We start from the raw sequence: 27500 nt of genomic DNA on the forward strand, positions 1-27500 counted from the left end.
GTAAAAATCTTTGGAAAAAGGGTAATTTAGACTAAGCCTGCACTAAATGCGTTTTAGAGGGAGAGAAGGGTGGGCGGGAGTGGGTTCGAGAGGTCCATTCACATGAGGAGAAAACTGAGGATGCAACCAGAAAGGTCTGAGCACGGGTTTTCACCGGCCCAAAGCGGCGGGGTGGGGGCGTTCCAGCTCCAGGTCCCACCTCCACTTCCACACCTGCACCCCGGGCCGGGGTAGGTGGGTCAGGAGGGTCTGGACTGAGCCGGGGTACGGGGAAGAGGCCGTGCTCCCGGGAAATCGGAACGCAGTGGCCCCAGGGGAGGAGGGCTGCAGGAGGGCGGGGCGCGCGGCTGCGAAGAGGAAGCCGAAAGGAGGGTGGCTGCGAAGCGGTGCCGCGCGGCCGGGGACTCCTCTCCGTACCACGCCCGAGCGCCGAGGCAGGGGAGGAAGGATCCCACAAGCCACAGGAGACAGAACTTACTCCGCGGTCCTCCTCGGAGAGGAAGTCGGGGCCGTCGTCCAGGCCTTCCTGCAGGTCGGTGGTGCCCGGCACGCCAGGGGAGAGGGGGAAGTGGGGAAGACACAAAGGGAGACATTAGTGCCAGGCCAGCGTGGTATCCGCATCCGCCCCGCGCCCGCCGCCCCCAACGCGCACCCGGGGTTCGGCACAGCTGAGAACACCCACCATCATGGCTGCTCGGAGGCGAGGGCCAGCGCAGGCGCGTACCGCAACGCGGGCCTGAGGGAACCGGCGGCTGCGGGCGGGGCGGGGCCAGTGGAGGGGGCGTGGCCTCGGAGCGGCCCCGCCCCGCCCCGCCCCGCCCCGCCTCGGGGCAGGAGGCCAGGGTCCAAGAGCCGGGAAGGCCAAGGACGCCAGGGCCCTCCGCCCAAGACAGCATCCAAACCAGGGAGGGCCTTAAGGCCCAGATCCACATGTCTGGGGGCAGCTTGCGGCTGTTTGGCCTTGACCGGGAAGGGCTAAGGGCCACCCCGGGAGTTGTCCAGTTCCCTTGCCCTGAGGGCCGCAGTGAAAACCAAGCAGGTGCCCTCCACAATAAATCGTCTAATCTTTGTATTGTGCCACACAATAATTAATCACAATTAATAGCATTTCGCCTGTGGAAGGTGCGGAAACCAAGGGCCTTCACACAGTCAGCAGTCAGGGACTATAATCAAGCTTTTACTGTTGGTGAAGTAATAACTACCTCAGGTTAGGGGCACTGTAAAGTGAGCTGTTCACATCGCACGGGTATTCCTTACCTTTACACAAAGAAATCTCCCCAGACCTGCTCTAACTGTGCAACTGGAGTCCACACGGGTGTCTAAAGGCACCTCAAAAACAAAACAAAATCATTCCCTAATCCCTGCCCCACCCCACCTCCTACACACACGTACAATCCCTGTGCTTCCATTAGTTAATGGCACCAACATCTTCAGATGCTCAAACCAGAAACCTCAGATTCCTATTCAAATTCTTCCTCTCCCTCACTCATCACACCTACCCATTCAGTAACCAAATCCTGTTTCGTCTACAATTGGTTATCTGCATTATCTCTTGAATTAGTCCCAATTTTCCCACTTCCACAGCAATTACTCTCAGCATCTCTTACATGGACCTTTGCAATACTCTTATAACTGGTTTTCTTTTTTTCCATATGTCTGTTCTCCATTCTACACACTGCTAGTGGCATATGATTATGCTACTTCCCTGTCTAATAACCTTTACAAGCCTCCATTACATACAGGTCCAACTCCTCAGCCGGATTCCAGGCCCTCCACATTTGAATCCCTATGTACTTTGCCAGGCCTCTCATCCTATCTTATTGAATGAAGCTCTCAAAACAACAGTGTTAAACTTGCTGATATTTTCGTGAGAACTTCTTATAGCTTTCATTTTGTACGTAAGGAGAACTGAGACATAGAAAGGTTAAGTTACTGTCTCAACAAGGATTAGTTTTCTGTGTGTATGGTGTGGGGAAGGTGGGGGATGCTTTGTATACTTGTTTGTTTGTTGGCTTCTTGTTTCTAGTGCATTATAGTAACTACTAAGTAATGCTTTTCACAGGAAGTCCTTAGGTACCATGTGGTACAGCGTAGTGTGATGAAGTTTCAGGAGAAATGTTCTTGTAATTTGTTGCTAGTACAAAATGCCAGTATTTCCTACTAATGGTTTGTTTTTGCATTGAAGGTAGTGCCTGTAAAGCTCCACTTCCCAGGAGGAGAGTGAGGAATAGAGGTATAATTAGTGACGAGGATTTGTGTACAACTGATAGGAGAGTCAGGTGTGTCCTTATGGACAAAGGTTGAGAAGTGCCGCATAAGACCATCTCAAATGCCTGTGATCATTAACCAGGAATTTAAAACTTCAACAGTTAAACCAAGTCCAGAGACACTGTACAGAAACATTTAAATTCCCAAATGCAAAAGCTTTAATATCACTAGTCCTATGGGGAAAAAAATGACAGGATTTAAAATACCAGTAATTCAACTAAAATTATCAGCAAAGACATAATTACTGCAGGTACAATCAAGAGCTGAAAGCTCACATGAGTAGAGAAACCAACCTTGAAACAATAAAATTTTTAATTAATACCTCAGCCTTCCTTTCTAAGCAAAGGTCTCAAGTTATATTTTGTGTAAAAATGGCGTGGCAGGGGCATCTGACCTCCTCTAACTTCACAATGGGGAAGGAGAATCAAGATCAACAGCCCAAGGCTGATTGCTATTGAGGCAGAGGTCAGACATACTTCCTCTCTCCACCATCTTACCAATTCTGACACCATTCATCCTTCCCATGGCACTCTCTACTTCGCTGCTGAGTTCAACAATTCGTTGGAATGGCCACACAGAACTCACAGACCATACTTACAGTTATGGGGTTTATTAGGAAAGTAACAGGTTACAGTTCAAGTTCAGAAATGCTCAGGATACAGTTATTCAATCAGGACAAGCTACTCTCAGCCATGCCCACAGGCAGGTCTCTCACTGGCCCTCGGCCCCACAGCCTGGCCTCTGCCCTGCTTGGGCAAGTGTTACAAAGCTATTTTAGCTCTGCTAATAAGTCCACAGAGGCACCCCATTCCACCAGTAGGCCTCAGCCCAAAGGCATTCAGCTCTAGCTCTGTGGGTTGGCAAACCTAGCTCCAACAAGTGTCTGAAGGTACCCCACTTCAACCAGCACACCTCTTGCCCGAAGGTGCTCAGCTTTCTTGTTCCATGAGCCAGGAAGCCCACTGCACCATCCTCTTCCATCTTCTGCCAGTCTCCTGCCTCTGCTGCCACTTCTAGCCATCTTCAGTGTTACAGCTATCTCTCTCAATTCCAGGAGCTTCTCAGTGCAGGAATCCCTGGTTCCTTGGGGCATTCTCCACTCCTGGTTTTTCTTTCTTGGTAGTGGTGAGATCCTCCCTTACCGCCTCTGAGATGAGTCATTTTAAGCCTAGTGGGGTGGCAAAACTGGCCAGTCCCCTTGGTGGGCCACATTACCTTATTTGCATAGTCCCACCCAATCACTTGGGTGGGAATTACGAAACCATGGTGAGAAAGGCCATATAAAATCGATCCATTGAACCATATTTGTGAAAGATAAAAAAGAAATTATCAGTAATTTGGAACAGCTATTAAAAAGCTGGTTATAGATGTTAAGGAATTTCAAAAGAAAGAAATGAGATAAGCTTACATAACAGAATTTTTTTACTACTTAAAAAGAAACCAAGAAGATATTAAAGCTGAACCACTCCTCAGGTACTTTTAACCACATAATCAATTTTTCTTCTTGTTTTGATAGATTTCTGTAAAATTATCTACTTCCATACAAATTTCACAAAGTATGTTGAATCACAATCTAAGCTAAATGGAAGTAAAATATAATAACTGCAAATAGTTTCCTAATATTATGCTCCAAAAACAAATAGAATATTTCAACAACACTATTCGAACAAGATTAGGACCTTGCATGATAGGCTAATTGTGTTACTCTTAGAATACAAGTATTCACGGAAATAACAATGGACAAGAACACTTCCTAGAAATCACTTTGTAAATGCTAACCTCACTTTGAACCTTCATGTTTTTCCCCATGTATTGTTCAGCCAAATACTGGGTAAAAATTAAGTCCACACACACAAAATGTATTAGAAGATTTTAGAGAAAAGAGTAAAATTTTAGAAAATAAAGTTACTTTTAAGTTCTAAAAGTCAAACTGTATTTTCTTTGAACATTCTTTGGAAAGCAAAATTCAACTGTTTTCTTGAAGGAAAACTTTAAAAATCCGAAGTGGAATAATTAGATCTAGAAGAAAGATGTTTAACTCCTTTTATCATGGTCTGATCAAAGAAGGTTTCACCAAAATGCACTTTTATCAATTCCTCATTTCTTCAAATTCTAGGAGATTCCTTTTTTTTTTTTTTTGCTTTGGATACGTTTTGGCTCCTAATTCTTCCCTCCATCTCCTTTGAAGATATACTACAACAAAATTCTCTACAGGAATAGTGCTGAACTCCATTTTATTTTTTTTTTTCAGAATATACTGTATCAGTTAGGTAGCCTTTAGCTGCAAGTAATAGAAAACATCAATTTGAATAAACATGAGCAGTAAGGAAAGTTATTATCTCACATAACAAAAAGTCAAGAATTATGGTGGCTTTGGGCATAGTGCGATCAGCGCCTTAATGGTATCATCAAGAACCCAAATGCCTTCCAACTTCCCACTCTGCCATCATCAGTGACAATCTCATTCTAAGACTGGTTTTCCTCATGGTCCATGATGGCTTCAGCAGTTTTGGGTTTCACATCCTGACATAACATTCAGCAGAAGAAAAAACCTTGCTCAGAATCCCACTCCCCTTCCACAGGTGACTTCTCATATCTCGTCAGATAGAGCTGGGTCACATATCCAGCCCCAAACATCACTGACAAGTGGACTGGGGTTATCATGATTAACTTAGAGTCAAAGCCTTAGACCAACCAGGATTCACCCCCGAAGCTGGGGCTAAGACTGAGGCTAGCCTCCCCAAACCACATGACTTCTTAGAAGAATGTGAGCACCTGAAAAACGTTGGAGTTAAGGAGGAGGGGGTGGGAATAGATGTGGGATGGAAAACCAACAGTGTTTATCACATATACCAAAGGGACACTTTTAAGGATAACGGGTCATGTGACTATAGCAATCAGCCAAACAAAGCACAGTCTGTGATACAGCCCAAATCTGCGATGTGCAGTGGAAGCTCTGCCGAAATGCATCACTAATAATCCACTAAAACCCCAAAAAACAAACTCATTTCAATCAAGTGAATTCTGGCTCATAGCAACTCTATTAGGACAGAGTAGAACTGCCCTATAGGGTTTCCAAAGTTGGAATTCACTGGACAGCAGTGGGTTTGGTTTAATCTTTATGAAAGCAGACTGCCACATCTTTCTCCAAGGAGCGGCTGGTGGGTTCAAATTGCTAACCTTTTGGTTAACAGCTGAGGGCTTTAACCACTGCACCACTGGGTTCCTTAATAACCCACTACTTGGAGATAATTACTGTTCGTATTTTGGCATATGTCCATTTAAATGTTTTCCCATGCATATGCTTCATAAATTATTATTGACATAATCAAGATGATATTCTTTTATGTATATATATATTACGAAGTCTAATTCTATTCTTCAGCATGAGTTTTAATAGCTATAATATTCTATCAGCTAGATATATCATAATGTATATAACCAATAGCTATTGTTTGAAATTGACATTGTTTATAGTTTGGTTTGTTATAGTAAAAAAAATAGTTCAAAGCTCATCCAAGTAATTAAATCTTTGGAAACATCCTTGATTATTTTTGAGATGTATGATTAGTAGGTCAAAAGGTAACCACCTATTCCCAAATTGTTCTCTAAAAATGTTATACTAATTTACATCCCCACCAACATTGTATGAAGTGTCCATTTTCCCCATACCCAATACAGTGCCGTCCACATAGGAGATATTAAAAAAAATTCATTGAATAATTTATTTAAAAGTTAAAGATGAAATCTCGTTGTTTTAATACGTATTTCTTTAAAGACCTATGAATTTTTTAAGTGAATATTTGCATTTCTTTTGTTGTGAATTATCTATTTCTGTTTTTGGCCTATAGTTTTACTATTGCTTTGTAAAAGCTTTTTATATATTAAGGATAAAAGCCCTTTTTTTGTTTTTATTGTAATTTATTTATTTATTTTTCCAACCTACTTTTTTAAATTGTACTTTAGATGAAGGCTTACAGAACATATTAATACACATATTGTTTTGTGACATTGGTTGCCAACCCCATGACATGTCAACACTCTCCCCTTCTTGCCTTGGGTTCCCCGTTACCAACTTTCCTGTCCACTCCTGCTTTCTTGTCCTTGCCTCTGGGTTGGTGTGCCCATTTAGTCTCCTTTTGTTTTACAGGCCTATCTAATCTTTGCCTGAAGGGTGAACTTCAAGAGTGACTTGAGTACTGAGTTAAAAGGGTGTCTGGAGGCCATACTCCAGTCTCTGTCAGACCAGTAAGTCTGGTCTTTTTTTGTGAGTTAGAATTTTGTGCTACATTTTTCTCCAGCTCTGTCTGGACCCTGTATTGTGATCTCTGTCAGAGCAGTCAGTGGTGGTAGCCCAGCACTATCTAGTTTTCTTGGATTCAGTCTGGTGGAGACTGTGATAGTTGTGGTCCGTTAATCCTTTGAACTAATCTTTTACTCCTGTCTTTGGTTTTCTTCATTCCCTCTTGCTCCAGACAGGGTGACACCAGTGGAGTATCTCAGATGGTCACCGACAATCTCTTAAGACCCCAGAGGCTACTCATCGAGGTAGGATGTAGAACATTTTCTTTATAAAGGATGTTATGTCAGTTGAGCTAGATGTACCAGAAGACCATGGTCCCTAGCCCTCAACTCAGTAATATGGTCCCTCAGGGAGTTTGGGTGTGTCTATGAAGCTTCCATGACCTTGCCTTGGTCAAGATGTGCTGACTTCCACAGAATTGTGTGCTGTCTTATCTCTCATGAAAGTTGCTGCTCATCTATTATCTAGTTAGTACTTTTCCTTCCCCACCTCTCCTCTCCCTAGTAGCCATGAAAGATTGTTTCTTTCTGTGTATAAACTTTTTCATGAGTTAAAAGCCCTTTTTAAGGTATGATGAAAATATATCTTAAAATTAACTTTGCCATTTAATTTTAGTATATGATGTTTTTGACATGCACAAGTTTTTCAGGTGAATGTAGTTAGATACATCAATCTTCTCTTTCAGGTTTCTTATTAGTGATAATGGCAAGAAAGATCTTGTCTATCCCAAGATTACATAAATACCTACTAATATTTTTTTTTTCTAGTAACTCTTTGAATTGGAAGTTATTGACTGGTTAATGGATCAAATCAGATGAATAACAACAATAAGGATTTGTTAAACTCATTGGTCCTTGATCCTGTCCCCAGGAACTTTCCAAAAAAAAAAATCGTCGTTGAGTCATTTCTGACTCATAGCTACCCTATAGGACGGAGTAGAACTGTCCCATAGGCTTTCCAAGAAGTACCTGGTGGATTTGAACTGCTGACCTTTAGGTTAGCAGCCGTGGCACCCAACCATTATGCCACCAAGGTTTCCCCCAGGAACTTAGGAGTTAAAAAAATAGAAGCAAATCATACTTTATTTAAATAAATAAATAAGCAAGCAACCCAGGCACCATATCTGGATGGTCGAAAATAAAAGTCATGTCCCAGCAGAATGAGGGCAGAACGGCTAGTATTCTAGACATGAAAACTATTCTTTTTTTAAAAATGTCATCAGCTAATAAGGATAGTTGTTTTTTTTTTTTTTTAAATTGTACTTTAGATGAAGGTTTACAGAACAAACCAGCTTCTCATTAAACAATTAAAACACGTATTGTTTTGTGACATTGGTTGCCAACCCCATGACATGTCAACACTCTCCCCTTCTCCACCTTAGGTGCCCCATTACCAGCTTTCCTGTCCATTCCTGCCTTCTTGTCCTTGCCTCTGGGCTGGTGCACCCATTTAGTCTGGTTTTGTTTTATGGGCCTGTAGTCTTTGGCTGAAGGGTGAACCTCAGGAATGACTTCAAAACTGAACTAAAAGGGTGTCTGGGGGCCATACTCTTGGGGTTTCTCTAATCTCTGTCAGACCAGTAAGGCTGGTCTTTTTTTGTGAGTTAGAATTTTGTTCTACATTTTTTTCCAGCTCTATCTGGCACCCTCTATTGTAATCTCTGTAAGAATAGTTGGTGGTGGCAGCCAGCACCATCTAGTTATACTGGACTCAGTCTGGTGGAGGCTGTGGTGGTTTTGGTCCATTAATCCTTTGGATCAATCTTTGTCGTGTGTCTTTGGTTTTCTTCTTTCTCCCATGCTCTAGATGGGGTGACACCAGTGGAGTATCTTAGATGGCCACTCACAAGCTTTTAAGACCCCAGACATTACTCACCAAAGTAGAATGTAGAACATTTTCTTTATAAATTATGTTATGCCAGTAGAACTAGATGTTCCCCAAGACCATGGTCTCCACAACCCTCAACCCATTAATTCAGACCCTTGAGGAGTTTGGATGTGTCTATGGAGCGTCTATGATTTTGCCTTCGTCAAGTTATGCTGGCTTCCCCAGTACTCTGTACTGTCTTACCTTTCAGCAAAGTCACCACTTATCTATTATCTAGCAGAGATGAAAACTATTTTTTTTTAATTGTGCTTTAAGTGAAAGTTTACAAGTCAAGTCAGTTTTTCATACAAAAACTTATACACACACTGTTATGTGACCCTAGTTGCTCTTCCTACAATGTGACAGCACACTCCTTCTCTCCACCCTGTATTTCCTGTGTCCACTCAACCAGCTCCTGTTCCCCTCTGCCTTCTTATCTCGCCTTCAGACAGGAGCTGCCCTCATAAGTCTCATGGGTCTACTTGAGCTAAGAAGCACAGTCCTCAGCAGTATCGTTTTATGTCTTATAGTCCAGTCTAATCTTTGTCTGAAGAGTTGGCTTCGAGAATGGTTTTAGTTTGGGGCTAAGAGGGAGTCTAGGGGCCGTGATCTCAGTCAGACCATTAAGTCTGATCTTTTCACTAGAATTTGAGGTCTGTATCCCACTTTTCGTCTGATCCACCAGGGATTCTCTGTTGTGTTCCCTGTCTAAGCAGTCTTTGATGGTAGCCGAGCCGGGCACCATCTAGTTCCTCTGATCTCAGTCTGATGGAGTCTCTGGTTTATGTGGCCATTTCTTTCTCTTGGGCTCATATTTTCTAAATGTCTTTGGTGTTCTTCTCCTTTGCTCCATGTGGGTTGAGACCAACTGATGCATCTTAGATGGCCTCTTGCTAGTTTTTAAGACCCCAGATACCAGTCACCAAAGAGGTATGAAGAATGTTTTCTTAATTTACTGTGTAATGCCAACCAACCTAGATGTCCCCTTTGCCTTTTGATTTCTTGACTGCTCCTTCCATGGTGTTGATTGTGGATCCAGGTAAAATGAAATCCTTGACAATGTCAATCTTTTTCCCAATTATCATGATGTTGCTTATTGATCCAGTTGTGAGGATTTTTTTTTTTATGTTGAGATGTAATCCATACTGAAGGCTATGGTCTTTGATCTTCATCAGTAAGTGCTTCAAGTCCTCTTCACTTTCAGCAAGCAGGGTTGTGTCATCTGCATAATGCAGGTTGTTAATGAGTCTTCCTCCAATACTGATGCTCCGTTTTCTTCATATAGTCCAGTTTCTCAGATTATTTGCTCAGCACACAGATTTAATAAGTATGGTGAAAGGATACAACCCTGACTCACACCTTTCCTGACTTTAAACCACGCAGTATCCCATTATTCTGTTCAAATGACTGCCTCTTGATCTATGTACACGTTCCTCATGAGCAAAATTAAGTGTTCTGGAATTCCCATTCTTTGAAATGGAAAACTATTCTTGAAGAAGCAATCAATTCCCATTTCCTTGGGATTCAGACTTGAGAATTTGCGCTGGTGAACAAACTAGTGAACCAGTTGATTTTGACTGTGATGACTGGGGCTGAAGAGTTGAAGTGATGTAATCTCTGCAGAAATCAGACCTCTGTAGTACATGTGAATTTATTGACTAAGTCAGTATATCTAATTCTATTTGGAAGAATATAGGAAGCCAAAGATTATTGAACAGATATATCTAACGTGATTTTTGGTTGTTTTTGTTCTGTTTTTAACATGAGTTCTTAAAAGGAGAGATGTAAAAGACAGTTTAATTTTGCTCCATGCCTAGAACAATAAAAAAACAAAAACAAAAGCCAAACCTATTGCCAATCATAGCAACCCTACAGGACAGAGTTGAACTACCCCATAGGGTTTCCAAGGAGAGGCTGGTGGATTCAAACTGGCAACATTTTGGTTAGCAGCCGTAGCTCTTAACCACTGCACCACCAGAGCTCCATGCCTAGAACAATAGCAGCACATATATTATTTTAAATTATTTCTAAATTGCATTTTTATATTAATGATTTGATAACTCCCTTCCTCCGTCACAGAACTTCAGTGGAAGCTCAAGTCAAAGAGCCTGGGGAAAATATGGGAGAGAAACTGCCTAAAACATGACAATCATAAGTGGTCAGTAAAATTAATATAAGAGGTAAAATTCAAGGTCCCTCAACAACTCGGTCCCCCAGAGGTTAAATGTTAAGTGCTTTAGGAGAAGAAAAATCTGGCTGTGTGTTAGATCTGTTTTCTTTCATCTTTTATCATATTCCATTATCCCACTTTAGTATTCAGGCCCTACATAAAAAGCAACAACAAATGTTTAGAACAGTTATTTGAAATAAAATATCTGGTGTAATGACTATTTGCAGTCTGGGTACAATGGGGACAACTAAGAACCCTGCCCTCTATTACTTGTCAAAGAATTCCACCCAAAGATCATTACGATTTAAACAACAAAAAAAAGTAGCAAACTTTTAAACATCTAAAATATTTAGTTTCCTAAAATTCCACTTACAGTCAGATTTTCAGAAACATACTTATTGTACAACATTGGATGGAGCTGTGTTTTTTAAAATCATAGAAAAAAACGATTTTGAAAGATTTTACAGGATTATTGGCTATGCAGCACCTAACCCATTGTCTCTCTAGTTCAGTTTCTGCCTTTGGAATAAAAAATACACTTCCACCAAATAAGACATTATGGTACTTCTCTAGGTTTTTCTCCTCTTTCCTCCTCCTCTGTCTTTTCTCTCTTTCTCTTTGAAGCTTTCTCACTTCCACCTTTGCCTGTATTTTGGAATCCAGAATGTTTTTTGAAGTCTTTGCCTTAAAGAATTTTGATGACACAAGATGTCTCAGGAAAAGATAACTAAAAAAACTCAGCAACTTCAGATAATTTTTAGATACACCCTCTACTCACAGTGTACTGTCATCAATACTATGTTTTTTTCATCTTCTGAAAAATGAATTCGGGAGTTGAAAAATCTCTTATCTTCTCATAATCATATCATATTAACCTTTAGAGTTAGGTCTTTTATTCTTTTGGTGAATTAATAGAGAATTAAACTTAATTATGGCAGTTATAGTCACTATGCTGACATATGGCTTTTATAATTTTTCAATACCAGATGAATTCTTCTGGATAAAATTTTCAATTTGGTAGTTAAATTGAGCTCTTGGCTGCTAACCAAAAGGTCGGCAGTTCGAATCCACCTACCTGTCCCTGGAAATTCTATGGGGCAGTTGTACTCTGTCGTATAGGGTTGCCATGAGTCAGAGCCGACTCGATGGTAATGGGTATGGGTAACACCAAATGAGGCACTGCACCTTTCAAAAAATGAAGTTCCGTGGGTCTTTGAACAGATTTTTTCTATATGTGTTTCCTAAAGCATTTATTACAAAGTACTCTGCCAGATATTAATTTATATATCTTTTTAAAGAGAAAGCTCAGAAAGTAAATTGAAGATTTCCCCCTCACACACACACATAAAAACAAACCAGCTGCCCATTCCTACTCATGGTGACCCCATGTGTGTCAGAGGGGAACTGTGCTCTACAGGGTTTTCAGGTGCTGATTTTTTCGGAAGTAGGATCGCCAGGTCTTTCTTCCAAGGCACCTCTGGGTGGACTCGAACCTCCTTTTGGTTAGTAGCTAAGCACGTTAACCTTTTGCAGCACTCAGGTACTCCTCTTGTAAAAAAAAAAAAACAAAAAAACTCCTCTTAGCTATGTATATATATATATATGTTGTTGTATGCCATCGAGTTGATTTTCAACTCATAGGGACCTCATGTGACAAAGTAGAACTGTAATTTTTATGAAAGCAAATCACCAGGTCTTTCTCCTTTGTGGCTGCTCGGTGGGTTCAAATCATTGACCCTTTCTGTTGGTAGCCAAGCACTTAACCATTGTGCCGCCAGGGCTCCTATCTATCTATCTGTCAACCTATCTATAAATTTTAATAATTAGGAGCCATATTAGTTAAAATAATGCTAGCTGCTACAATAGATAAACCCAAAACCTCGATGATTTATTTCTTGCTCATGCAAAATGAATTTAGCAAGGGAAGAGAGTTTAAGAATAGAGTCACTGCTTCATGCAGACTTCTCATCTTGTGGCTGTGCCATCTCTTTTAAGACAGCCACAGAAGCCACAGAATTCAGGGAATCCGTGAACTTCAATGTGAAAAAACAATTTGCATCTTTATTTTCTCTACTTTTTACTGTAAGTAATAAACCACAGTAGTATTATCAGTACCCATGACTTTTGGAGAAATCACAGATATTTTCACATTATAGTTGCGGAATCTCAAAATAATGTTTACACTTGCCACTATTTCAAAATTAAGGTAATTATTAGACACATCACTAAATCCGGAAAAACAAATCCATTGCGGATGAGTCTGTTCCAACGTGTGGCAATTCCCTGTGTTTCAGAGAAGAACTGGCTCCATATGGTTTTTAATGACAGTAATCTTATGGAAGCAGATCACTGGGCCTTCCCTCTGAGGAACTACCGGCTGGGTTAGAACCTTGAACACAAACTGTTTCTGCCACCCAGGGACCTTTTTTAGACCTATTGCTACCTATAGGTCTAGTTATTTAATGTGTTAATTAAAAAGTACTTATATTATTGTACCAAAAAATTTTTTTTAATTTTTAATTTCTGTATTTCAATGGAGAGACCTGGTAGCACAGTGGTTAAGAGTTACAGCTGCTAACCAAAAGGTCAGCAGTTCAAATCCACCCGCTGCTCCTTGGAAACCATATAGGGCAGTTCTACTCTGTCCTATAGAGTCACTATGAGTCGGAATCAATTTGAGGGAACAGGTTTGGGTTTTTTGGTTTTATGTTTCAGTATGATTGGTTTCCTTTACAATCTATTTTATGCATTTAAAACATTATTCTGGAATTCTACATAATAAAAAAAATTTTTTTTTTTTTACCAGTATTCCTTAAAATTGTCAAAATCATGGAAATAAAAGGAAAGACAGAAATTGTCATAGACCAGAGGAGACTGGGGAAACATGACACCTGAATGCAATGTGGTATTTATTAGGTCCTGGATCAGAGAAAGGACATTAATGGAAAAGCTGGCGAAATCTGAATAAAGTCCGGCGTTTGGTTAGTAATAATGTACCTATGTTGGTTTCTTAATTTTGACAAATGTATTATAGTAATGTAGGATGATAACATAAAGAAAACCAAAACTGAAGGAGGGGTATATGAAAATTCTCTGTACTTTCTTTGCAGCTTTTCTATAAATCTAAAATTATTTGTATAACCCTGGTGGTGTAATGGTTAAGTGCTACGGCTGCTAACCAAAAGATTGTCAGTTCGATTGCACCAGATGCTCCTTGGAAACTCTAGGGGCAGTTCTGCTCTGTCCTACAGGGTCGCTATAAGTCGGAATCGGCTCAATGGCAATGGGTTTGGTTTTTTTGGTTTTATATATGTATGTGTGTGTGTGTGTGTGTGTGTGTACATGTATTGTGGTATGATGGATCACTTTCTTTTTATATATACTATTTTATTATTGTACTTTAGATGAAGGTTTACAAAACAAACTAGCTTCTCATTAAACAATTAGTATACATATTGTTTTGCGACATTGGTTACCAACCCCACGACATGTCAACACTCGCCCCTTCTCGACCTTGGGTTTCCTATTACCAGCTTTCCTGTGCCCTCATGTCTTCTAGTCCTTGCCGCTGGACTGGTATGCCCCTTTAGTCTTGTTTTCTTTTATGGGCCTGTCTAATCTTTGGCACAAGGGTACAATTGGTCACTTTTGTGTGTGGCCTTTCTAGCCATGGTCTTGTAACTCTCACCCAAGTCATTGGGTGGGATGATGTGATACAGTAATTTTGCCCAACCAAAGGAATTGGTCAGTTTTGCCATCCTGCTGGGCACCCCAGGGGCAGGAAAGAGAGAATCTCACCACCACCAAGGAAGAAGAGCCAGCATCCTTTGTACCTGGGATCCCTGTGCTTGGAAACTCCTAAAACCAGGAGACAGAAAAAGAGAGGGAGACACGGCAACAGAGACCTGGCAGCAAGAGATGGCATGGTAGGCTTCCTGGCCCACAGAGAGAGAAAGCTGAGTGCCTTTGGGCAGAGGCTGAGAGCCAGAGAGAGGTGTGCCTGCGAGCAGGCCTGGGAAGAGGCTATCCTGGATGGAAGAACTGTACCCTTGAGTGTTCCTGAGACTGAACTATTACTTCCCTAGTAAACTCCATAATCATGAGTATGGTCTGTGAGTTCTGTGTAGCCACTGCAATGAATTATCAAACTCAGCAGAAAAGTAGAGAGTGCCACGGGAGGGATGATTGGTGTCAGAATTGGTAACAATGGTGGACAGGAGGCATATCTCACCTCTGCTTCTTGGGAATCAGCCTTGGGCTGTTGATTTTGACTCTCCTTCCCCCTTGTGAAGTTAGAAGAGGTCAGACACCACCCTCACGCCATTTTTTACACATATTCGTAAATTTATTTACTTAAAAATCATTATTCTGGGAAGAGGTTCAGGCACGAACGGCACAAAAATTATTAAGAACATCTCCCCTAGGGCCTCAGTTGCTGTCAGACAGGGGCAGAGAGAGCACTGAGGATCAAGTAGGGAGCTTTTGTGGGCCAGGCTTGGCAGCAGGAACATCGCTGCTCCCCACGTTTAGTCACATGGCACTTCCTGGTACAAGGGGGTCTGGGAAATGTAACTCCTGGGCTGGGCTGCCACAACTCTCCACTATGGAAGGACAACAGGACTCAGCTGTCTGCCATATGAATTCCAGTGCTGGAGTCACATAGATCTGTTAACAGTCTAACAGGAAACAGATGTCACATACAAATTGAGATGACTCAAGGAGGTTCATTTACAAAAGAGAAAAGTTCAAAGTCGAGGCTGGGATAATGCAGGAAACCAGGGCTAGTAGAAATCTCAAAGGATTTAAATCACCTTGAGGGCAGGGAATAAGTCCACCACAGCAGTAGCATAGTAAATAATCCTTAATGGATCCTCATCAAGTAGTTTGAATTGGATTGCAATGAAATGGAATTTAAAAATTCGGGAATATATTATAAAGCAGGCTAGTCTTGAGTAGAAAAGTTAAAGAATGACTTCTACAAGCAGGAAGACTTGAGTCAGGCAGAACTATATTTGAGTCCTGGCCTTGCTGGTTATTAGTGAAATAAGACTTATTTTTGTAAACATTGAAACAATGAATTTAAATGCTACCCTAAATTTTGTTCTCAAGCTTTCAATCTCTGGGCCTAGCCTAGAGGTTTACTGCCCCAGGGCAAGGAAGAGCAGGCACTTAACCCTCTTTAGCAGTACATTTGGCTGGTGGACTAGTTAGAACATAGACCCCACCCCCAAACAAACAATGAAGATATTCCTGCCTGCCCCTAAAACCTTGCTATGAGCCTGGAGTGGGGAAGGAGTCCGTAGCACCAGCTTCTTCCGGCCCTGACAGGTTGTAGGAAGAAGGAGTGAGAGAGGAGTAAAGCGCTTACAGTCACAAGGATCTTGATTTCCTCTCTTCACATTTTGAGTCTGGCTGGGATTGGGGCGTCAGATACATTGAAGGAAGCACTGATGACAAGGGGAGTTCACGCCCTGTTCCCCAGTTTAGAGCTCTGAGATGAGTTGTCTGGAGGGCTGCCCCAAATTTTTCTAACCTGGCAGTTCAGCCTAGTCAGCAGAGGAAGGTCTTAAAGCTTAGCTTTCTCTGGGCTATGATTGAGGCCTAGAAGTTTCTCCAACCCTCACCTTCCTCAAAGTCAAAAGACAGCTGATCTGGGAGCCAGCAAGTCTGCCATGGGTGAAAAACCAAAAACCAAACCTGTGCTGTGAATCAATTCTGACTCATAGTGACCCTATAGGACAAAGTAGAACTGCCTCATAGGGTTTCCAAGGAGTGCCTGGTGGATTTGAACGGCTGTCTTTGATTAGCCACTGAACTCTTAACCATTATGCCACTAGGGTTTCAAATACCAGTATTGAGTATTTCAGCTATGTGGAGATATCTGGAGAATTCAGACAAAACTTTGAAATGGTCCTATACAACTTTATCCATGCATAGAGATATTAGAACAGATCACCCTCCCCTCCTCTCCCCCCTCCACCCCTCTTCCTGTCTCCACTCTTCCTCACTTCCCTCCAACTCACTCTCTCCACTCACCCTCACCCCACCTGGTATGATTTCAGTCTGGGCCTTCTCAGAAACAGAGTTGGGCTGAATGATCTCTGAAGTTCCCTTCTGCTTTAGGATTCAGAAAATATACTGAGTTATTTACTCTTTTATATCCTACAACCACATTTTTCAGTCACTTCCCCGATGTACCTGTTTACACAATTTTCTTAGCCTAGCAGTTTCTAAAACACAAAGTCAGAATATATGTATACTGACTTCAGAGGCATATTGATGGCATACACTATATTCTAAATTATTAATGATATTTCTTTCCCCCTCTTGCATTTAACTCAATGAGGATCTTGTATAAGTTTGGTATGGGAGGGTCTCAGGAAAATGGGTGCAAACTGCCATTCTCTGCTGCAGGATGCACTGCAAGGCTAAGCCTGCAACAATTAAAAAGGCTTGGTGTGGGTTAGAGAGCTCAGGAGTGCTGTGCTCTTCTCCATGGGGGGCTGTGGAGGATACTGGACAAATATTCACCAAATCCTCTTTCTTTTTCCTCCTGGTCACACAGGGGGACAACATTCTCTAGTCCCCTTACTGATGAGTGGCTGTGACCCTTATAGTTGTGTGTCAACTTGGCTGGGCTATGATTCTCAGTGGTTTGGCAGTTATGTAGCTTGACAGTCACATAATAATGTAAATCACCTCCATGATGAGCTCTGATATAATGTGATCCCCTCCATGATGGGATCTGCTGTGAGCAGCCAATATTGAAAGGGCATTTCCTTGGGGGTGTGGCCTGCATCCCATATATGTGAACTTACTGGCAAAGTTCCCTGACTTTTGCTCTGCTCTGGATCCTGCATTCAGCTGGTCAGCATCTGAACTCCAGTTTTTGGGACTTGTGCCAGCAGACTGCCACCTTACCTGTTGATCTTGGATTCATCAGCTTTCACAGCTAGCAGCCTGTGGATCTTGGGTTCATCAGCCCCTGCAGCTACATGAATTAGGAGAAGCCTCTAGCCTGATGCTTGACTCACAGATTAGGGACTTGCTAGCCTCTACAACCATGTGAGTCATTTCCTTGAGATAAATCTCTATCTCTCCCTCTCTACATATATATATATAGAGAGAGAGAGTCCTGGTGGCACAGTGGTTAATAACTCAGCAGCTAACCAAAAGGTCCCCCAACTGCTCCTTGGAAGCCCTATGGGGTAGTTCTACTCTGTCCTATAGGGTCACTATGAGTCAGTATTGACTCGACAGCAAAGGATTTGGTTTGGTTTTTGGTATACGTGTGTACATATATATATATATATATACACACACGTATAATATATGTATATGTATATTATACATACATATGTGTGTGTGTATATGTATATATATACTTTGCTGATTTTGCTTCTCTGAGAACCCAGCCTAAGATGGTAGCCATTTGACTGAATTCAATGGAATGTAAGTGAAAATAATAGACACATGTGTGCCACTGAAGGCCCTCCCCCCCGCCACGTGATTGAGTTAGTTTCCTAATCCTGTAACAAACTACCATAAACTCAGTGGTTTAAAACAACATAAATTTATCTTCCTACGCTTCTGGAAGGGAGTTCTCGTGGTACAATGGTTAAGCAGTTTGAAACCACCCGGAGGCTCCATGAGAGAGCAACCTGGGGATCTGCTCCTGTAGAGATTACAGCCTAAAAAACTCTATGGGGCAGTTCTACTCTGTCACATGGGGTCACTATGAATCAAAATTGACTCAAAAACACCTGTGACGGATTGAATTGTGTCCCCCCAAAATATGTGTGAACTTGGTTAGGCCATGATTCTCAGTATTGTGTGGTCGTCCTCCATTTTGTGATTTTCCTGTGTTACAATCTCTGCCTGTGGTTAAAGAGGATTAGGGTGGGATATAACATCCTTGCTCAGGTCACATCCCTGATCCAATGTAAAGGGAGTTTCCCTGGGGTGTGGCCTGTACCACCTTTTATCTTGTAGGAGATAAAAGGAACGGGAAGCAAGCAGAGAGTTGGGGACCTCATACCACCAAGAAAGCAGTGCTGGGAGCAGAGTGCATCCTTTGGACTCGGGATTCCAGCTCAGAGAAGCTCCTAGTCAAGGGGAAGATTGATGACAAGGACTTTTCTCCAGAGCTGACAGAGAGAGAAAGCCTTCCTCTGGAGGTGACACCCTGAATTTGGACTTCTGAAATACATTTCTCTTTGTTAAAGCCATCCACTTGTGGTATTTCTGTTACAGCCGCACTAGATGACTAAGACAGCACCTAACCACAACACTTACTTCTTTCAAGTCTGAAATCAGTTTCACTGGCTGAAGTCAAAGCGTCAGCAGGGATGGTTCCTTCTGGAGGCTCTGGTGGAAAATCACTTTTTGTATGTCTGGAAAAGTATTTTACCTTTGTTTTTAAAAGATATTGCTGCTGGTTGTGGGATTCTAGGTCGACGGTTTTTTTTCTTTTATTACTTTAAAGATGTTACTCCGTTAACTTCTGGGTTGTATTGTTTTTGAAGGGAAGTCTACAGTCATTCTAATCTTTGTTCCTCTATTAATAATGTATCAGGGCAGTGGTGGTTCAGTGGTAGAATTCTCACCTTCCATACAGGAGACCTGGGTTTGATTCTCAGCCAGTGCACCTCGTATGCAGTCACCACCCATCTATCAGTGGTGGCTTATGTGTTGGTGTGATCGTTTCAGCAGAACTTCCAGACTAAGACAGATTAGAAAGAAAGGCCTGATAATATCTATTCCCAAAAATCAGCCAATGAAAACCCTACAGATCACAACAATCTGATCCGCAAACCATTCGGGGATGATGCAGGACTGGAGTGTTTCTTTCCATTGTGGATGGGGTCACCATGAATCGGAAGCTGATTCAACGGCAGCTAACAACTGCTTTTTTCAGGTAGGATCAGTGCAGCCTTTAGGGTTAGTTTGATTCCATTACTGAGGCAATATCCTTCTCAAGACTCAACCGGATGCCCTGTGTATTAGGTTTCTCCACTCTGGTTTTTGAGGATGTAAGCTATTCTCAGTCATGTGTGAGCTTCAGCAATCTATCTAGTTTTTTTTGATGGTTCTTCCCCCAGCCTTGGTAGTTTCTTCACGTACATGTGCCGATCAGTACTCAGCTAAAGGCTTGAGGGGAACCCTGTAAGGTCTTTGGCACTCTCTGTCTCACTCTGTGCAGCCCTCTCTCTGGTACTTTGCCCTGCCAATTCTAACCACATTGGTCTTTTCAAATTCTCAACTTTTGTCTTCTCAACGCATGGAGACATCAGGGCTCGATCTGGGTTTCTGCTGGGGCAGTTGTGGGACTTATCTCTTTTGCTTTCCTCCAGAAATCACTCTCCTGTGCTGCCTATCTTCCAGTGTCTAAAAACTCTTGGTTCAGTTATTTTGTCTAGTTTTTCAGTTAAGGCAGGAGAGCAAATCCAATTCCTGTTACTCTATCAGAAAGCGGAAGCCCCAGGAGCCACATTCCAATTACAGGTGCGCTATTTTCCCTGAGCAAGTTAATATACCTCTCAGGTCTCAGTTTCTGAAATGATTTTGAATGATATTTATATGTGCATAGTACAAATGTCAGCTGCATGATGTCCCAAAGTCCTCTTAAATTCAAATTACATTTGCTTCAAACACCCACCTCTAGTGTTTCTGGGCATACTCTGGAGCTTAGCTTTTTCTTGGTGTCCTCTGGTTCTGAGGTCTTATTTCCAGCAACTCTCCAATTCCACTGTTCAGTGTTTCTCCTCTCTTTTCCCCACTTTGTTTCCTCACTGGAGACTACCTCAATTTCTTCTTGCCAAAGCACCTTACTGTACATGAGCATATATTTTTAAAGGAATAGAAACATGGAGGGAATAACAATCTGGGACAGCATGACCAACAACGTAAAATTGAATTTTAACGTTTCTGAACTTAAAAAACCTGATCAATTCTGTTATAGAGAAATCATCCCATACCTCTTCCATTCAGGCCTTTTAGCATTGTGCCAGACCTCTTTCAGCCTCGTCACTGGCCCATATGGTGCCTTTGTAGACATTTAGAGAAAGGCATCCCTGCTTTGGAGGCCTCACTATTCACAAAGTTTGGGTCAGGTTTCAGCTCCAGTGTCCAACCCTGTTTCAGCCCCCTTCCTTAGCTTACTTGCCCTTAACCGCTCAAATTTTCATTCATTTCCTGAAGAACAGTTTAGCTCGCTCTTTACTGGCTCCAGGCTATCCAAGTTACTCTCAAAGGGCCTTATCTTCATAATTAATTTTACAATGTGCTTCTAAACTTTAATAGTTCTATTTCAGGAAGGAACACTGCAGTTAGCTTTGGATTTTTTCTCTCTCCTATATGCATATCATAATGATGGTCATGGTGATAATGATGATAAAGATAATAACAGTCCTTAAGTAAATATGCTTAAGTTATTATATAAAAAGAAAAGTGGCCTTTTCCAGGAAAATAAATGGTCTTCTTTTCTTCCACATGTAAGCAATTGCATATTATACCCCTATTCACTACAGAATAGAAACTACAGTCTCTAAAGTGCTTTAAGCTCTTGAAATAAAAAATGCTTAGCTCTGCAGACATATTTTGTAAGTGTTTATGTTTGGCAGAAAGCCAGTATATTCTTGGAAGACAACAGGATATCAGCCCAGCTTTATGAAGCATATATATTACCGGAGTCATCACATTCTCTAACAGACCACGGGGAAGCAAGAGACATGGGGCATGCCTTTGACATAATATATTTCTGCAATTCTAAATTGCATTGACAGCATTTGGGAGAAACAAAAAAGGCAGTGCCTTAAATGTTTGCAGCAACTATAACCTACATCCTGATTTCAAAATTTTAAAAATGAGAAAAATAAAAGTGTGTCTGAGAAGTAGGAAATATAGAAGTAGCAAGTATAGCACTTTCTGTGTGGGTCTTCTACAGCATATTCGTCTATATCCCGAAGAAAGTGTCATTTCAATAATGTTGCTAAATAAATGCACAATAATCTTTTACATAGAAACCAGAGAATCTGTATAAATTAGGTATACCAAAAAAAACCCATTGCCGTCAAGTCGGTTCCGACTCATAGCAACCCTATAGGACAGAGTAGAACTGCCCCATACGGTTTCCAAGGAGCACCTGGTGGACTTGATCTGCCAACCTTTTGGTTAGCAGCCGTAGATCTTAACCACTACCCCACGGTTTCCAAATTAGATATAGGTTAATTAAATAGTCTGTTTCTGTATGTTATAAACTAGGAGATACAAAGATTTTGGACAGGATATGAATAATAGAGACCAATCTCTCTCAGTTTCCTCAACTATACAATGGATGAGAGGTTGGTATAAAGATTAAGTGGGATAATATGTGCAAGGTGCTTAGGAAAGTGCCTAGAACGTAATACTGTCCGCTACTGTGCAGAAATTCAGAGAGAACTGCAAAGAGAAGAATGGGGGTTTATTTATTGCTGGTACTTTTCAATTCAATTTCAGCAAATATTCAATGACCCTCTACTTTGTGCTAAGAATTGTGTTAAGAGCCAATATTGTTGTTGTTAGGTGCCGTCGAGTCGATTCTGACTCATGGTGACCCTATACACAACAGAACGAAACACTGCCCGGTCCTGAGCCATCCTTACAGTCATTGTTATGCTTGAGCTCATTGTTCCAGACGCTGTGTCAATCCACCTTGTTGACGGTCTTCCTCTTTTCCACTGACGCTGTACTCTGCCAAGCATGCTGTCCTTCTCCAGGGACTGATCCCTCCTGACAACATGTCCAAAGTACGTAAGACACAGTGTCCCCATCCTTGCTTCTAAGGAGCATTCTGGTTGTACTTCTTCTAAGGCAGATTTGTTCATTCTTTTGGCAGTCCATGGTATATTCAATATTCTTCGCCAACACCACAATTCAAAGGTGTCAATTCTTCTTCAATCTTCCTTATTCATTGTCCAGCTTTCACATGCGTATGATGCGATTGAAAATACCATGGCTTGGGTCAGGCGCACCTTAGTCTTCAAGGTGACATCTTTGCTCTTCAACACTTTCAAGAGGTCCTTTGCAGCAGATTTACCCAATGCAATGCGCCCTTTGATTTCTTGACTGCTGCTTCCATGGCTGTTGATTGTGGATCCAAGTAAAATGAAATCCTTGACAACTTCAATCTTTTCTCCATTTATCACAATGTTGCTCATTGGTCCAGTTGTGAGGATTTTTGTTTTCTTTATGTTGAGATGCAATCCTGACTGAAGGCTGTGGTCTTTAATCTTCATCAGTAAGTGCTTCAAGGCCTCTTCACTTTCAGCAAGGAAAGTTGTGCCATCTGCAAAACGCAGTCCTCCTCCAATCCTGATGCCCCCTTCTTCTTCATATAGTCTAGGTTCTTGTACTATTTGCTCAGCATACAGATTGAATAGGTATGGTGAAGTAACACAACCCTGACGCACACCTTTCCTGACTTTAAACCAGTCAGTATCCCCTTGTTCTGTCTGAACAACTGCCCCTTGATCTATGTAAAGGTTCCTCATGAGTACAATTAAGTGTTCTGGGATTCCCATTCTTCGTAATGTTATCCATAATTTGTTATGATCCACACAGTCAAATGCCTTTGCATAGTCAGTATAGGAGGAAATAAAGAAGAGTGTTGAAATTATCTTGCAGTAGAGAGAGCAGATGTGATATTGGGTAGATTTAATTTTAGAAAATGAATTTTGGATTTAGACATTGAGTATATTATACTCAAATTACTGAATATATTAAACTTTAAATGTTAAGTATATTATGCTGCTCTTAATATATATAAAAATTTATTTAGTGTAAAATGTTCTGTTTTATATAGATGACATATAGATAATTTTATATAAGTAATTTTGTATTTGTTAATATAGCCAACCACAGGGATGTTTTAGTTTTAAGTGGCACCAACCCTGGCTCCCCCAAGGCAATTTAAGTAAATGTGCTAACTGGAATAGAGCCCTCACCTCCAATTCTGTGCCTCCTGAGCAAATGAATCCATTAAGAATTATTCTTTACATCTGAAATAGCAAACTTGGAGATGAGAGTAGAATTGCCCCGCAGGGTTTCCAAGGAGCACCTGGTAGATTTGAACTGATGCCTGTTTGGTTAGCTGGCATAGCTCCTAAGCACTAAGTCACCAGTGTTTCCTCTAAGATATGGCAGGCCCTTAATTCTGATGACAAAGTATGAATGGCCTTGAAGGACACTTTAAGAAAATTTGACTTAACCCTTGATGTGTGTGATAGCAGGTCTCCAAAATGGCCCCAGTGATCCTTGCCTCCTGGTATTCATGTCCTAGTGCAGTTCCACCCACATTGAATTAGGGCTGACATTATGACCATATTCATCAGGGCTGGCATATGTGACCAATAGAATATAGGAGAAATGATTATGTGGGCTTTCCAAGGCTAGGTCATAAAAGGCATTTGGTTTGGCCTCTTGGGTTGCTTGCTCTGGGGAAAGTAGCCTTGTAGAAAGACCCATGTGGAGACAAACTGAGGTACCCAATCAACAGCCAACACCAATTTGCCAGTCACATGAGTGAATCATCTAGAATATGAATCCTTGAGCCCCAGTCAAGCTTTCAGATGCCTGCAGCCACAGCAAAAATCTGATTGTATTTTCATGAGAAACCCCAAACAAGAACTTCCTGGCCATGTCCTCCCCAAATTCCTGACCCATGGAAACTGTGAGAGATAACAAATGACTGTTGCTATTTTAAGATTCTGAATTTTGGGATAATTTATTACTAATACAAAAAGTATGGAGGTCATGTTAAATCATCGAAGAGTTTTAAGCAGAGGAGTAAATGGTCAGACTTGTATTTTAGAAATAATTCTGTCTGAAATGTGTAAGTTGGATAAAAGAGGTAGGAGTCAGGGAGACTAAAGGCAAGAGACTGCAACGTTATTGCAGCACACAGGTAAGATGTGATAGGGACCAAAACAGATTGAGTGGCAGGTAGGCTGGAGGTTAGAGAAATGGATCAAGAGATGTTTATAGAAGATACGAGTGCCCCTATTGGGTGAATTGATTGGCTCTGGCAGGAAAGGAAAGGACTAAAATGATTTTCATGTTCTTTTTTTTTCTAGAATCTATGTATAAATTTCCCTGGTCTGACTACTTTCTGAAAAAAATTTCAGTCTAATTCTCATCTTACTTTTCTATCCAGCTCATATATCTCCATTTGAAGGTCTCATTCCTTTTCAAGATAAACCTGTTTTTATCTAGTTGGATTTTGTGGCTTTATAATAGGTACTAGCTAAAACTGTCTTCCCATAATTTGGGAATGGGTGGGTGTGTGTTTTCTTTAAAGAGATTGTTCTTTAAGATGTTTTATTATTCTTTAAGATATTTTTCTCTTTATTTATTAACTTATATTAAAGAATTACTAAAAATGTTGTTTGTGTTTTAAATGGTCTTTTAAACTTTTTAAACAATACATTTAAGACATCAGTGATGTAATCTGATTTTTAAGAGTCAGTCGACTTACTTTCACTAACTTTAAACTTAAACATAGGCTCATTAAGAAGTAAGCTAAGAAAAAACAGTAACCTCAGGCTCCTAAAGTTCTTTTTTTTTTTTTTAAGTTTTTGTCTTAGTTATCTACTGTTGCTATAACAGAAATACCACACAAGTGGGTGGCTTTAACAAAGAGAAATTTATTCCTTCACAGTTTAGGAAGCTAGAAGTTCAAATTCAGGGCACCAGCTGACATTCTTTCTCTGTCAACTCTGGGGAAGGTCCTTGTCACCAAATCTTCCCCTGGTCTAGGAGCTTCTCGGCACAGGGACCTGAGAAGGACACACTCTGCTCCTGGTTCTGCTTTCTTGGTGGTAGCAGGTCCCCTCCTCTCTGCTTACTTCTTTCTTTTATATCTCAAAAGAGATTGACTCAGGAAATCACCAAATCAATACCATTCGCAGTAGCCCCCAAGAAGATAAAATACTTAGGAATAAATCTTACCAAAGTTGTAAAAGACCTATACAAAGAAAACTACAAGGTACTACTGCAAGAAACTAAAAGGGAGCTACGTAAGTGGAAAAACATACCTTGCTCATGGATAGGAAGACTTAACACAATAAAAATGTCTATTCTACCAAAAGCCATCTATATTTACAATGCACCTTCGATCCAAATTCCAACTACATTTTTTAAATAATTTTTTAAGTGAAAGTTTACAAATTAAGTTAGTCTCTCACGTAAAAACTTAAATACACCTTGCTACATACTCCCAATTACTCTCTCCCTAATGAGACAGCCCACTCTCTCCCTCCACTCTCTCTTTCCAACTACATTTTTTAATGTGATGGAGAAAAAAAATCACCAACTTCATATGGAAGGGAAAGAAGCCCCGGATAAGTAAAGCATTATTGAAAAGAAGAACAAAGTGGGAGGCCTCACTCTACCTGATTTTAGAACCTATTATACAGCCACAGTAGTCAAAACAGCCTGGTACTGGTACAACAACAGACACATAGATCAATGGAACAGAATTGAGAACTCAGATATAAATCCATCCACATATGAGCAGCTAATATTTGACAAAAGCCCAGTGTCGGTTACTTGGGGAAAAGATAGTCTTTTTAACAAATGGTGCTGGCATAACTGGATATCCATCTGCAAAAAAATAAAACAGGACCCATACCTCACACCATGCACAAAAACTAACTCCAAATGGATCAAAGATCTAAACATAAAGCCTAAAACGATAAAGATCATGGAAGAAAAAATAGGGACAACTCTAGGAGCGCTAATACATGGCATAAACAGAATACAAAACATTACTAAAAATGACAAAGAGAAACCAGATAACTGGGAGCTCCTAAAAATCAAACACCTATGTTCATCTAAAGACTTCACCAAAAGAGTAAAAAGACCACCCACAGACTGGGAAAAAATTTTCAGCCACAACATCTCCAACCAGCGCCAGATCTCTAAAATCTACATGGTTCTGCTAAAACTCAACCACAAAAAGACAAACAACCCAATTAAAAATTGGGCAAAGGATATGAACAGGCACTTCACTAAAGAAGACATGCAGGCGGCTAACAGATACATGAGGAAATGCTCTCAATCGTTAGCCATTAGAGAAATGCAAATTAAAACTACAATAAGATTCCATCTCACTCCAATGAGCCTGGCATTAATCCAAAAAACACAAAATTAATACATGTTGGAGAGGATGTGGAGAGATTGGAACACTTGCACGCTGCTGGTGGGAATGTGAAATGGTACAACCACTTTGGAAATCTATTTGGCGTTTCCTTAAAAAGCTATAAATAAAACTACCATACAACCCAGCAATCCCACTCCTCGGGATATATCCTAGAGAAATAAGAGCCTTTACACGAACAGATATATGCACACCCATGTTTATTGCAGCACTGTTTACAGTAGCAAAAAGATGGAAGCAACGAAGGTGTTCATCAACGGATGAATGGGTAAATAAATTATGGTATATTCACACAGTGGAATACTACGCATCGATAAAGAACAGTGATGAATCTGTGAAACATTTCATAACATAGAGGAACCTGGAAGGCATTATGCTGAGTGAAATTAGTCAGTTGCAAAAGGACAAATATTGTATAAGACCACTATTGTAAGATCTTGAGAAATAGTTTAAACTGGAAAGAGCACATTCTTTTGTGGTTATGAGAGGGGGGAGGGAGGGAGGGTGGGAGAGGGTTATTTACTGATTAGATAGTAGATAAGACCTACTTTAGGTGAAGGGAAGGACAACACTCAATACAGGGGAGGTCAACACAACCGGACTAAACCAAAAGCAAAGAAGTTTCCTGAATAAACTGAGTGCTTCAAAGGTCAGCAAAGCAGGGGCAGGGGTTTGGGGACTATGGCTTCAGGGGACAT

The 27500-nt window shown here is 41.0% G+C and overlaps 1 protein-coding gene and 1 long non-coding RNA gene across 6 annotated transcripts in view; one reads left to right on the forward strand and one right to left on the reverse strand.

Annotated features, from left to right (window-relative positions):
• Positions 1-752, reverse strand: part of SNX6 (sorting nexin 6) — a 62234-nt gene extending 61482 nt beyond the window's left edge. Inside the window, exons 1-2 of one of the 2 annotated variants that reach the window (XM_064292387.1) lie at positions 683-752; positions 479-526 (exon numbers count right to left, since the gene is read on the reverse strand). In XM_064292387.1, the coding sequence (XP_064148457.1) occupies positions 479-526; positions 683-688 (54 nt within the window). In that variant the 5' untranslated portion in view covers positions 689-752. Of the gene's footprint in view, positions 1-478; positions 527-652 lie in introns of both variants that reach the window. The other variant, XM_064292386.1, reaches the window with a different exon arrangement.
• LOC111750150 (uncharacterized) lies at positions 78-27305 on the forward strand. Of its 4 annotated transcripts, XR_010323149.1 has the most exons (5): positions 78-532; positions 6744-6816; positions 10517-10595; positions 13414-13588; positions 18600-27305. It is a non-coding gene; the product is annotated as an uncharacterized LOC111750150 (long non-coding RNA). The 4 variants fall into 4 exon arrangements; XR_010323148.1 differs by lacking the exon at positions 18600-27305 and having other exon boundaries at positions 13414-18591; XR_010323150.1 differs by lacking the exon at positions 18600-27305 and having other exon boundaries at positions 6748-6816; positions 13414-18591.
• Positions 27306-27500: the final 195 nt, after the last annotated feature.

This window comes from Loxodonta africana, chromosome 10, assembly GCF_030014295.1.
Source record: "Loxodonta africana isolate mLoxAfr1 chromosome 10, mLoxAfr1.hap2, whole genome shotgun sequence".
Lineage (NCBI taxonomy): Eukaryota > Metazoa > Chordata > Mammalia > Proboscidea > Elephantidae > Loxodonta > Loxodonta africana.